The sequence below is a fragment of the Sciurus carolinensis genome, chromosome 1, assembly GCF_902686445.1.
Source record: "Sciurus carolinensis chromosome 1, mSciCar1.2, whole genome shotgun sequence".
Taxonomy (NCBI): Eukaryota; Metazoa; Chordata; class Mammalia; order Rodentia; family Sciuridae; genus Sciurus; species Sciurus carolinensis.
Window position 1 is genome coordinate 194491806 of NC_062213.1, and position 13648 is coordinate 194505453.

A 13648-nucleotide genomic window follows, 5' to 3' on the forward strand; every position below is an offset into this window, starting at 1 on the left:
AGGCACATTGCACTGTGCCTGACCCTCTGCTCATTTTTTATGAAATGCTTAATAAACAGTTGTGAACTATAGTCACCCTTCTGTGCTGTAGAATATTAGAATTTATTCCTCCCATGTATTTTTGTACTTGTAAGCAGATACATGATTTGCAAGTATTTTTTCTTATGTGGGTTGTCTTTTCACTTTCTTGGTGTGATGTCTTTTGAAATACAAAGGTTTTTAATTTTGGTGAAGTACAGTTTCTCTATTTTTATTTTTTTGGTTGCTATTACTTTTTGTGTCATACCTAATTGGCAAATCCCAGGTAATGCAGATTTAGCCCTATGTTTACTTCAAGGAATGTATTGTTTTAGCCTCTTCATTTAGGTTTTAATCTATTTTAAGTTAATTTTTATACATTTTGTGAGTAGGTATCCAACAGCTTACTTTTTTTTTTTTTTTTTTTTTTTCTTTTTGGTACCAGGGATTGAACCCAGGGGCATTTAACCTCTCAACCGCAACCGCAGCCCTTTTTTATATTTTATTTAGAGATATTGTCTCACTGAGTTGCTAAGTGCCTTGCTAAGTTGTAAGGCTGGCTGCGAATTCAGGATCCTCCTGCCTGAGCCTCCAGAGCTGCTGGGATTACAGGTGTGTGCCACCCCACCTGCCTATTCTTCTCCAATCTCCCATCCTTTGTGATACTGAAGATTGAACCCAGGGGTGCTCTGCCATAAGGTACATCCTCAGGCCTTTGTATTTTTGAGACAGGGTTTTGCTAAATTGCCCAGGGTGACCTTGAGCAGTTGATCTCCTGCCTCAACCTCCAGAGTAGCTAGAACATGGGGCATGTGTTACCTTGTGTGGTTGGAGAAGGTAATTTTTAAATTGTCTTTCTATAACTAGTCAGTTAAGTTTCTGTGTCCAGCGGATGTGAAAAATTCCAAAGGGTGTGATTTAGGACCTCTTTTAAAAAATAACTTTATTTAATTTATTTATTTATTTTTCATTTGGTGCTGAGGATTGAACTCAGTGCCTCACACTTGTTAGGCAAGTGCTCTACCACTGAGCTACAACCCCAGTCCAATTTGGGACCTTTTAAAATATTTTTTAAACATCCTGAATTCGTCTGGATCCTTTTCTGTAAACAGAACTTTTTTTTTTGGAAGGTTCGGATTGAACCCATGGCCTTTTGCATGGTAGGCAGGCCTTTTGCATGGTAGGCAGGCCTTTTGCATGGTAGGCAAGCCTTTTACCTCTGAGCTACATTCCCAGCCCTTTGCGTTTTTTATATTGATCCAGGACCTTGCTAAATTGCCCGGGCTGGCCTTAAATTTGTAATCCCTTGCCTTAGCTTCCTTTCTAAGTAACTGAAATTGTAGGCAAGTTTTACTGTGCCTGGCTTAAACGCAGAATTCTCACAGACTTAAAAACATATGTACTTACGTTTTCAGTTTTGACTAGTACATTTCCTTTTTAAAGCTCAGTTAAAATTTCTTTGGTAGGGATAATTTTCAGAATATTCTGGTTTGTTGAAATTTTTCAAAGAGCTATCCCATTGGGTCAGTGCTAATATTAAAGGGCCTCTAGTGATTTCCAAAACTGTATTTTAAAAAGTGCTTCTTTTGACAAATCATGTGTGGTATCTCTGTGAAATAGGGTATAGTCTAAAAATTCTTCCATTATTCTCATGTATTATTTAAGTTACCTTCTTTGTTCATTGTCAAAACTGTGTAGAAACCAGGAGAAAGTAGAGAAGGCATGAGTTGCCTGATGTTACCATATTGGTCTAAAGCCCGAGTAAGAAATAGTACAGAAAAAGGCCTTCCCATTATTTGTTTTCATCTGCTGATGTCATGTCCTGTTTTCGTCTGTGAAGCAGTATTTGTGTGATAGCATTTATATTCTTGCTCTCTCCATGTGGAAATGATAACTTTTGACACTCTTACTTTAAGAATATTGCCTGTGCTGAGCACTGGGATAGTAGCTTTTCTTTTAGGGTAGTGGGGCAAGGTTTAGAAACATTCATTTGGGCATTGTAAATGGAACATTAATGTTTCAGCAAATGGAGGAAAGATTTCTGTTGACTTTTACTTGTTTCTAATTTGTGAAAATCTGCATCTTTTTCTTTTTCCACATTTTTAACAATTCATGCATTATAGTCGTAAATAATGTTGGTATTTGTTGTTACATATTCATACATGCACACAATATGACAATATAATTTGGTCACTGTCACTCCCCAGAAAAATCTGCCTTTTAAAGCGGTTCTAGTAGATAAGCCCAGTGCCAGTTGTGACTTCCACAGATCAGGAAGGTTCATCCTGAAGTTATCATTCATGAAGTTTCAGTAAACACCTGTGCTTAAAAGTTATTCACCTCTTCCTTCCTTCACGGTGTGAATAAAAAACATTCATATCATTGTGTGATCTCATGAATTGTTGGATTTCTCTGATTAAATATTCTCTCTCTTAGTTTTTCATTTGCTTGGTTAGCATTTAATTTAGAGTATATTTAGTGAGTACTTTAAAAATCATTTCATTTTACTTATTTTTGAAATTTGCCTTTTTTATTAGAGTTAAGAATTTGAAATAATTTACATTATTTTTTCTTAGTCTTTCTTCACTTAATTCATACCATCTGCACAATCTTGCTAATGATTTTGATTGAATTGTCTAATTACATTACATAAGTCAACAATTTGAGGTGTGCACTACTGCATTTTATTTTTTTTGTTGCTGGGGATCAAAGCCAGGGCTTCATGCATGCCAGGCTTTACCACTGAGCCACATCCCCTAGGACCCTACTGTATTTTGGTCATAGATCTTAAAAAATTCAGTGTGTTCTGGAGCGTTGTACATGCATGTTGCACTATTCTTAGGTCAAATCAGAATTTTAAGTAGTAATATGAAAAGCCGTTTGCTTGTTACCCTAAGTTCCAAGGGAAATAAGCTGCTGCCAGTGATTTATGCAGGAGATTCAGAGCTTGACAAGAATTGATAATATGCTCAATGGCAGGAGGAGTTAAGAGGAAGTCTGCTGTAGTGTAAGAGTTTGCCATGTGTTGTTTCTTTTTCCTTTCCTTCTCCCTCCATCCCTCTCATCCTTCCCCCCTTCCTTTTTTTTTTTTCTGTTTATTTTTATTTTTTTAATGGTGTGGGGGGATTGAACTCAGGGTGCTTTAGCACTGAGCTACCTCCCTAGCCCTTTTTATTTCAGGGTCTTGCTAAGTTGCTAAGGGTCTCACTACATTGCTGAGGCTGGCCTCAAATTTGTGATCCTCCCAGCCTCCTAAATTTATGGGATTATAGGCCTGCACTACCATGCCTGGCTCTTGTGTTTCTTTCAGGAGAAAAAATTTAGTAGTGTTGATCTCATACTGATTTATGTAGCCTTTTAAGTAGGGTAGTGGACCAAACAGCCTTCTAAATTGATAAAATCTCAAGTTAGGTTTTTTTTGTTGTTGTTGTTGAGATAATTTATATTCCATGTAATTTATACTTTTAAGAGTTTGATGTTTTTTACCATGTTTACAAAGTTGTACAACCATCACCATTGTAATTAAAGGACAAAATTGCTTCTATAAATTAAGTTCCTTTGGTTAAATTCATTATCTGTGTTGTAGTAATAACTGTTCCCCATTGGGCAGATGATTGAGCTTGAGGTAAGAATTCAGAACTTTTCAGAAGTTTTAGTGATGCTCCTTTGACACTTATAGGGTAGACTAATAATTTAGTTAATCTTTTTAAAAATTTTTTGTTTTGTTTTGTTTGGTACCTGGGATTGAACCCAGGGGCGCTTAGCCACTGAGCCACATCCCCAGTCTTTTTTTGTATTTTATTTTGAGACAGGATCTCACTAAGTTGCTGAGGCTGGCTTTGAAATCACAATCGTCCTGCCTCAGCCTCCTGAGCCACTGGGATTGTAGGTGTGTGCCACCAAGCCCGACTTTAGTTCATCTTTAGATGGGGCAAACGTATTTTGAAAAGGTTGTGATATTTTTCTATCTGGCTAAGAAGTTTTGTACCCTAGGATTGGTTGATGTAATAGGAAGAGCATACTTTATGGACTATGGGGAGCCATGCCTGGATATGTAATTTAGCCTTTTGAATTTGACAAGTTACTTCAGGGCATAATACTCAGTGGTTCAGTGCAGACAGTGTAGTTGGTTAGTCATACAGCTAGGCTTGAAACTCTGATCTCTTGATTTTTCTTTTTGTTATTTTTATTTAAATTAATTAATTTTTGGTACAAAAGATCTTTTAAGACAACTAATTTATCAGTCCACTATTTTCTCTGTTAATTTACAGGCAACAAAATAAATGAAGTCAAGGGGGAAGATTATTTGTTACTACATTGTTGGCCAAATAAAAGACTGTCACAGAAATCTTGTAATTATAGTAATCTCTTTAGCTGACAAAGCAACTAATAGGAATTGGGAGTCCTAACCTTTCCTTTGTACAGTTAAGGGAACTGGCTCAGCCTCTTGGGCATAGAAGATAACTTACTTGAGAACTTATTCTCCATTGTGAGAACTAGTCCTCACTGGAAAAAGCAACAGCGTTTGGTACTGCAGAAGGAAGAATGACCTTATTTTCCACCAGTCATGTGACGACACTGCAGAACTGTAATGCAAAGAAAATTTAATTTTAGCATAGGAGTAATCTTCATTCTGGAAGAACTAACCAACAAACGAATAAATACTAAGGACTTTTGTCCTAAAACTTCTTAGGTTTGTGCTTTGAACATTTTGTGTGTGTGTGGGGGGGGGGGGGTACGGTTTGAACGAGGTTGTTCCTGTAAGACATGTTTTAGCTTCGTCACTTCTCAGTGCAGCATTTTAAACCAGTTCTTTGTAGGGGGTGGTGACAAAGTGTTTAACTATTGTCTGAGGCTGGTAGTCTAAAACACTGTCTACAGAATGGTGCTGCCTCTTTGATAATTAAAACATAGGGTTTTTGTTGTTGTTGTTTAGTTCCCCTCTTTAACCTCAGTAAACTGTTGTGCTACTTGGATATAAAGAATTTTACTTCTATTAATTCTTTAAAAAAGAGAAAATTACTATTTGCAGCTTTTACTTTTTCTTCCAAGCCATCTCATTGAATAAGAAAGGGACATGCTGTAAGGAGCACTATTTTTTAAGATGAAGGAAAGAATCTTATTTTGGATTTACGACATTAAGAGTCATATTTTTGTGATTAAAAATCATTGAGAATTATCCACACTTTTGTTGGCACCATTGGATTTATTGTCATTTAAAAAAAAAATAAGTGTAAATCAACTCAAATAATTTGTATCCATTGTAGAAAAAAGAAATATAAGCCCAGAGGTAATTGTTATTGTTCTTTTTTTTTTTTTTTTTCTTCTTTTTTTTTTAGTACTGGAGATTGAACCTGGGGGCATTCAGCCACTGAACTACCATCTTTTGAGGTTTTATTTTGAGACAGGGTCTCATTAAATTGCTGTGGATGGCCTTGAACTTGTGATCCTCTTGCCTCAGCCTGCTGAGTCACGGGGATTTCAGGTGTGGGCCTTTGTGCCCCTGCAGCATTGGTTGTCATCCTTAAATGCTTTCTTCCGGGGCTGGGGATATAGCTCAGTTGGTAGAGTGCCTGCCTCGCAAGCACAAGGCCCTGGGTTCAATCCTCAGCACCACCAAAAAAAAAAAAAAAAAAAAAAATGCTTTCTTCCATTCCAAAATATTACCATACCAGGCAGAAGAGTACCTGCATCTTTTAATTTTGAAGTTGAGTACAATGATAATCTTTTGTCTTTAAACAGAATGGTCTGTTGATGTGCTAAAATGGGGAGTTGGTGGAGTCTGTGGGCAAAGTTGCAACTCAAATTAATAAGAGCAAAAACACAAGGAAACAATTGTATTTTCTTTCCAGTGTCCTTAGCAGAAAAGACTGGGCCTTCCTCAGCAATTTTCACTTGATTTAGTCTTATCTACCTGAATACATTCTGGTTATACTTCCTTCTTCTTTTTCCATAGAAAGTATAGGTGGTATCATGGACCTAAAGTTTGGAAAGTTTTATGATTGTATTTGTTTTGAGTTTCCATGGGATGTTTATCATAGGAACCACTTTTGAAGAGACAGATAATCACATTAGGAAATTTGAATTACTTTATTTTCCAGTTTCTGTGGAGGGAAAAAGTATATGACTCTACTGATTGGGTAAAAAAAAGCTTGGTTTTTGGCAGAATTTTATGGTGGTAATTTTTTCTTACTGACAAAGCACTTTATTTTTGAGTTCTCTTATCCTTAACTCACCCTTCTAGAATTCCTAGAGGACCTGTGCAACAGCCTCTTGAGGACCGAATCTTCACTCCTACTGTCTCAGCAGTCTACAGCACGGTGAGTGTAATATTGTGTGTCTGTGTTTGCACTTGAACCTTTGGTATTATAGAAAATGTTTGGTTGTTTGATATATGAGAGGTGTTGGGTGAAAGTTCAGTAACCTCTGATTAGAACTAGATGTACGTAATACAATAAGGTTTTTAGACCCTTTATTCATCTTAATCCAAGAAGTAGAGGTATAAAACAATCATATTAAGACAGATTGTCTTGTACACCTGCCCTTTTCTTTTTCCTTTCCATAAATATTAACTTTTGGCTTTGTATTAATCTTTTTTTTCTTTTTTTTAGAACTGGGAATTGGACCCAGGGTCACTTAACCACTGAGCCACACCCCCAGCCCGCTTTTGTATTTTATTAGAGACAGGGCCTCGCCAAATTGCTGAGGCTGGCTTTGAACTCCAATCTTTCTGCCTTAGCCTCCCGAGCTGCTGGAATTATAGGCGTGCACCACTGCACCTGGCTACTTTTGCTCTTTTTTTTTTTTTTTTTTTGCGGTGCTGGGGATCGAACCCAGGGCTTTGTGCTTGCAAGGCAAGCACTCTACCAACTGAGCTATCTCCCCAGCACTACTTTTGCTCTTTTTAACTTTATTTTTTTTTCTTGTACTTTTCCCCTCCTTGGTTACATATAAAATATGCAGGAAGATTAGAAAAGTGAACAATGGAGGAAATTTAAATTTTTTATATTAAATGATTTATTCAGATTAATAGATGAGGGAAATTTAAAGTTAGAGAATGAAGGTAATAAAATTAGAAGCACATTTTAAGTGTCTTATAGTGAACCTAAGGAAATTGAGGGAACTAGGAGAGTTAAACCTATCATTTTTAATATTTCAATTCTAGCTGAGTGTGATGGTGCACCCACATAAACCCAGGTACTGGGGAGCCTGAGGCAGGAGAATCATAAGTTTAAGACCAGTTTCTGCCATTTAGTGAGACCCTGTCTCATAATTAAAAAAAAAAAAAAAAAAAGGCTGAGAATATAACTAGGTGGTAAACAAACTCAGTCTGGTAAGGGTGATGAGTCCATAAATAATTGTAATCTCAAGGGACAAAATAGAGCAGTGATTGTTATATGTTTTAACTATGGATTACTTTTAGAATCTGAAAACAGGGCTGGGGACATAGCTCAGTTGGTGGAGTGCTTGCCTTACAAGCACAGGGCCCTGGGTTCAATCCCCAGTACTGCCCCCCCCAAAAAAAAAAAAAAATCTGAAAATAGTTGCAGTCTTTTCCCTTTAAGGTACTGGGACCAGGGCAACATCATGTTTGTCAGACATTCCTCCTAAAATATAATTATTTTTAAATTAAAAAAAGTACACCTTCATCATTGAAGTATTTTTAAGATTGGAATAAGTTAAAGAAAGAAAATAAAAAATTCTTGTACTCTTGAATGATTTCTAGAGACAACCACTATGACCATTTTGTTTTGGTATAGTTTCATTTGTCTTTTTTTCTGTGTGGTAAACTCAGTGTAAGATGTCTTATCCTAACTGGCCACTTCATTTTAGTTTTTCCTGTGTTGTTTCTTGGTTGTATATTATTTTATTGTAAGAATTTAATCCTGCTCTTTTGCGCAGGTTTCTAGAGCTTTTATTCTGTGTACCTGAGCCATGCTGGAGCCTACATTTTTGTGAGACAGACGGTAGTAAACAGACAACCTTTCTCCAACACTCTGTCGATCTGTGTGAGCTGCCTTCGTAAAAATGAGGCAGGATAGAGGGGTAGAAAATGTCTGAATAAGGGCTCTCCCAGCAAGGTCTATTTGAAAGGGCAGGAGTTGGGTATGGTGGTTCACACATCTAATCCTGTCTTCCCAAAGAAAAGTCTGGGGATGTACTCAATGGTAGGGCAGTCCCCAATACTGTCCACACTCAAATAAACAAAACAAATTATTTAAGGGCAGAGGTGTAGCTCAGTGGTAGAGTGCTTCTCTGGCATGGATGAGGTCCTGGGTTCAATCCCTGACCCCCCCGCCTCCCCCAAACAAACAAAGAAACAAACGCATTTAAGCAGAAACCTTAGAAGACTTATAGATAAAGCATTTATAATAGAATGACCAGCAAAGTACAGGCCCAGACATGGCAGTGGGCCTACTCTAATTTTGGAAACGCCAAGGGCGCCAGTGTGCTGGATGGAGAGAAGATAGAGTTGGGTCATGTGGGTACTGTAGGCCATGATGCAGGTTTTAGGTTTTAGTTCAGATGTAATGGAAAGTCAGTGGAGAATTAAGAGCAGTAGATCCGAGTTAGCTTTCAAACGGTCACTAACTACTACATAGAGAGTGACTATACTGAGGGCAGGTGGTAGTGGTGGAAGAAAGGGGTTTAGAGCAATAGATTGTTTCCAGTATTTGCTGTTGTGGAATAACTTTGTATCTAAAGCTTTTCTGTGTTTTGGGTGATTTTTGTAAAACAGCTTTTAGAAATATGATTATTGACTTAAAGAATAGGTATGTTATTAAGGTGCCTCATAAAGATGTATATAATACTGAAAATTCACTGCTTTGGTGAAGAGAGTATTAAAATTCTGTGAGTGACAGGACAATGCTTGCTGCATAGTTTATATGAAATATTTGAATCTTAAGTTTTCAAATTAGTTAATTTAGTGGTACTGGAGATTGAGGAGCGGGGGATTGCACATGGTGGACCAATGCTCTACCACTGAGTTACAGCCTCACTGCTTTTTAAATTTTTAGGCAGAATCTTACTAAGTTGCCAAGGCTGACCTCAAGTTTGGTGATCCTTATGCTTCAGCCTTCCAAGTAGTTGGGATTTCAGGCATGTATGTGACACCATGCCCTGCTTGAATTTAGTTTTTCAGTTAAGTCAAATTTGACTTTGGCTATTTATAGTGACTATAATATATGCAATAAAAATTAAGTTTCTTTTTCACTTTTGCAGTGTTGTACACATTATTATGAATAGATAAGAAAATATGTGCCTGGGTGCTTTGAAGTTCTTTGTGTTCCTTGTCTCAGCCCCAGAATTATGTATTGGTCATTATTCCTCTAGTATCTAGGTTCATTAGCATCACTGCTGTGTCACACATTAAAGACTAACCCTCAGTTCACCTTTTATTGCTATGGTGTATAGCACCCACATCTCACTTTCACTGACTTGGTTAAATTCCTTGAAAGGCAATAACACTCCTGGCCAGTCTTTAAAAAGTATATAAAGATTTTGCTTTTTTTGTTTGTTTTTATATGTCTATTTTTCTGTTATGTAGACTTCACATTTGGTATTAGTCATTTTAGATAGCTTTTCTGCTGTTAATCAGATAAATATCAAAAGTTTGAACTCACCTTTGGAATGCCTTCACGTTATATGCCTGGTTATTTTGCACTTACTTATTTTAACTTGGTATATACACATTTACCCTTGAGACATTTATCAGGAATGAGACGGAAGATTATTTTATTATATTTGAGTGATCATGTGAAGAAGAAAGGAATCAAGGAAAATATTTTTTAAAAACCTATTAAAAGCAGCATCCGTTACGGTATAGGAGAATTGAAAAAACTGGAGAGGCATGAACTAATTTTAAATATAGTAACTGTTAACTTTATCTTATTGTCATGCTTTTGTATTTGAACTATATAATTTTACCATGTTGTATAATTTTATCTTAATATATTTTATTTAGAGAATTAGATTTTATGACTATTAAGCTAGTATTAATATAAATTGTGGAGGTGAAACTTAATAAAATAATGATGTTTACATAGGAATTGGGAATCTGTATTCTGGGAGATTGGAAGTGTTGTCTTATTAACTTACTATGAAAAATCCTTATAAAATTTTGTTTAAGTTACTTCTCAATAAACAAATTGGTCTTTCATGCAGTAAAATTTCATGATCCTTAAGCCAGTTTATATTTTACATAAAGTGCTCTGGTTCTGTCATCCTGTAGCTGTTTGTAACCTGTTTAGAAAATCATGTTTTTAGGTCTTTTTCTAAGTCACTGGTGAGTATTGAGTAGGCCAATATGTGTTGTCAGTGGAGATCCCTCCACAGAGACAGAATTAAGCCTGAGTTGATCAATACTCTTTAGGCAGTGGTGTCCAGGGAGATATAAATCCACATAAGCATCCTGTCACCAGCACAGAATAACAATTTTTTTTTTAACACTGGTAAATATAGTAGTTGAATTGATGTTTTGCTTATTTATACTTTAAAAAAGACTTTCTAAAGGTATACTTGGTGTAAGCTGTACATATTTTGAATGCATGGTTTAGTAAGTTTTAATGTGTAAATACCTATGGAAATTATCAGTCAAGAAAATCTTTATAATCCTTCCTTCTCCCATTGATCTGCTATTTGTCATTATGAATTCAGGGATATTTAAAATTTTTTTTTTTTATAAATTGAATCATACAATATAGACCTCCCCCTGAGCATAATTTCAAGATTTATCTATGTTGTTTTGTGTTATCAGTAGTTTATTTTTGGAATAAAATGTAAAATAACCCTTAAGGTTGTTGTAATTGCATTTTCCCTATATATTTTTTTCTCTAACAATAGGGTTTTCACTAAGCATAGTTTAAATAATAATGATCGTACCATTTGGTAGTTTTTCCTTTTTAATATAATGTTGAGTTACAAATGATTTTCTAATCTATTCACCGTTTATGATCATAATTTGAACAGGTTAAGGAGGTATAGCATAATTTACATCACTGATAAATTGAAAAAGTATTTGGCTTAAAGACTTCCTCTTTATTTTCTGTTTTAAATAACATATGCATACATGTTCATACATGTACCTAATAGATACTTATGTATGTATGTGTTTGTAGTTTCTTTCTTCTTACTTAGGATTATTTCCATAAGTAATATTAATGCATTAAAATAGATACATTTTTAAATACTTCCTATTTCTGACATTGTGCAATTATGGTAACTTATTTTCTGCAAACAGTTTAGAAATGTATCCTTTACTATATCTTATCAACTTCAGATCTTCCCACTTTGAAACATCATTGATAATTTGGTAAAGGTCAAAAATGATACTGTACAATTCACAAAAGAGGAAATTACTAAGTAAATTGCAGGAGAATGTTTAACATTGATAAAACAATGATATTATACTTTGTTTATAAAATTAGTAAAGGTTTAATTAAGTACCCATTTGTCAATTCTGTAAGAATATAATAATTAGGAATATTTAAGGGACTATTCCCTTAATCTCTTAAAAAAATCCTTTTTCCTTTTAATATCTTTGAATTACTGGGTATGGAACGGGAATAAAATTTTCTTGCTCCCTGTGGCAAAAAAAGATTTTATTGTAAGAAAATTGTATGTATATAAATTGTTATTTTTGGCATTGTTTTCTAGTAGCATTTATGAATGATACTCGACAATATTTAGGAATTCAAATTTTTGTATTAAAATTCAGACAAAATGCAACAAAACTACATTTTGACATTTTCTTAATGTTAGACATTGCTATAATGTTTGACTTAGGATGCAGAGGAGTTCTATTTTAGTCAGCGTTTTTGTTTCTGTGACTAAAAGATCTGACCAGTACAGTTGTAGAGGAGGGAAAGTTTGAGGATTCAGGATTTCAGAGGTCTTAGTCCATAGAAGGTAGGCTGCATTCCTCAGGGCTCAAGGTGAGGCAGAATGTTATGGTGGGAGAGGGTGGCAAAGGGAAGCATCTCACATCATGGTGACAAGGAAGCAAAGAAAGAGACTCCACTCACCAGATACAAATATATACCTCCAAGCCAGGCCCTAAGTCCCACCTCTTCCAGCCACACCCTACTTCAGTTACCGCTCAGTTAATCCCATCAGGGGTTAATTCACTGATTGGGTTAAGACTCTTACAACCCCATTATTTCTCCTCTGAACCTTGCTGCATTCTCTCAGATATGAGTTTTCATGACATTTTCTCAGCAGCCCCAAATGTCAGTAAGCTACTGCTGAGAAACACAAATCTAGATTTTCCTTGTTAGGCAAAATGATTTAAGATTCATTGATACTAGTAATCATTATCCATTCAGTAGTTGTTGTATCCCCTCTCTGGTATTGTACTAGGTGCTATAGAACAACATTTATATGAAAGTGAGAAAGAACAAAAATTTTAGTTAAGTATTTATGATGGCAAAGAATTGTTAATTTTTTTTTTTAAAGCACTGGGAACAAAACCCAGGACCTTGGACGTGCTAGTCAAGTGCTCTACCACTAAATTACATCCACAGCTCTTTTTAAAATTTTTATTTTGAGACAGGGTTAGATTAAGTTGCTTATAGATTCTCCTGCCTCAGCATCCAGAGTAGCAGGGATTATAGATGAGCACCACTAAGCCTGCCTGTGGAACGTCTATTTTGACATGAGTGAAAAGGCAGAGAAGGTGGCATCTTAATTGATACTGAACTAAGAGCTGATGAGTCGAGGAAGAGCATAAAGTTTCCAAGTAAATATCTCAGAGGTCCCAAGACTTTCCAGTGGGAAGAGATCTGGTGCTTGGAGCTTAGTGCTCTTGAGACAAGTGGGGAACTGTGCTGTCCAGTAAGATACGTGTCTAGTGAGCGCAGGAGTACGACTAGTGTGGAGAAGTTGAATTTAAAATTTTGAATTTTATATAATATTCATTATTTTAAATGTAAATAGTTGGATATGGCTGCCACTTTGAAAATACAATTCTAGAAGCTGACAAAGTCTAGGTCACGACAGGTTCTCAGAAGGCATTTGGTTATCTGTGTCTGTGTGTTGGTATTTTAACCCAGGGCCTCATGCATGCTAGGTCCATGATCTGCCATTGGGCTCTATCCTGTGTTCCAGCCTTTGGATTTTATTTGATACCCAGAAGGAGCCATTGAAGGGTATCTAGTGTGGAAATGATATAAGATTTAAAATATGGATATATTCTGATATTCTATTAGCAGATGAACTGTAGTTTATAGTGTACATAAGGATCAGAATGTTAAGAATGACTAACTCACTCTGTAATCAGACCAGATGGATTCATATCCTGCTGCGTGTATTGTGGGACAAGTCACTTAACCTTTTGGCACCTCAGTTTTTTCCCCCATTAGTAGAATGGAGATGATAACATTTGTCTCCAAAGGTCATCATGAAGGCTAAGTGAGATAATTTTATTTAAAACTTCTAGAATCTGGCATGAAATTAACACCTAGATATTTAACAGCAGCTGCTGCCACAATCACTGTGCATACTTACAATATATAAGATTATCCAACTTCATTAAATTGAAACAGTAAACTCTTTCCTTTATGGGACTAATGAATGTATATTACAGAATATTGAAAAGATCAGGTGAGGGAGGACTTGCAGTATCATTAAA

At 35.8% G+C, this 13648-nt stretch overlaps 1 protein-coding gene and 1 long non-coding RNA gene across 31 annotated transcripts in view; one reads left to right on the plus strand and one right to left on the minus strand.

Moving 5' to 3' along the window:
- Eif4g3 (eukaryotic translation initiation factor 4 gamma 3) overlaps window positions 1-13648 on the plus strand; it is a 294208-nt gene that overhangs the window by 70391 nt on the left and 210169 nt on the right. For all 30 annotated transcript variants that reach the window (XM_047526878.1, XM_047526927.1, XM_047526928.1 and 27 more), the window contains exon 2: window positions 6263-6338. In XM_047526878.1, coding sequence (XP_047382834.1) covers window positions 6263-6338 — 76 coding nt within the window. The remainder of the gene's footprint in view (window positions 1-6262; window positions 6339-13648) is intronic.
- The window catches only part of LOC124965802 (uncharacterized), a 65556-nt gene that overhangs the window by 6415 nt on the left and 45493 nt on the right, over window positions 1-13648 (minus strand). Inside the window, exon 2 of the long non-coding RNA XR_007105232.1 lies at window positions 4488-4604. This is a non-coding gene — a long non-coding RNA (uncharacterized LOC124965802). The remainder of the gene's footprint in view (window positions 1-4487; window positions 4605-13648) is intronic.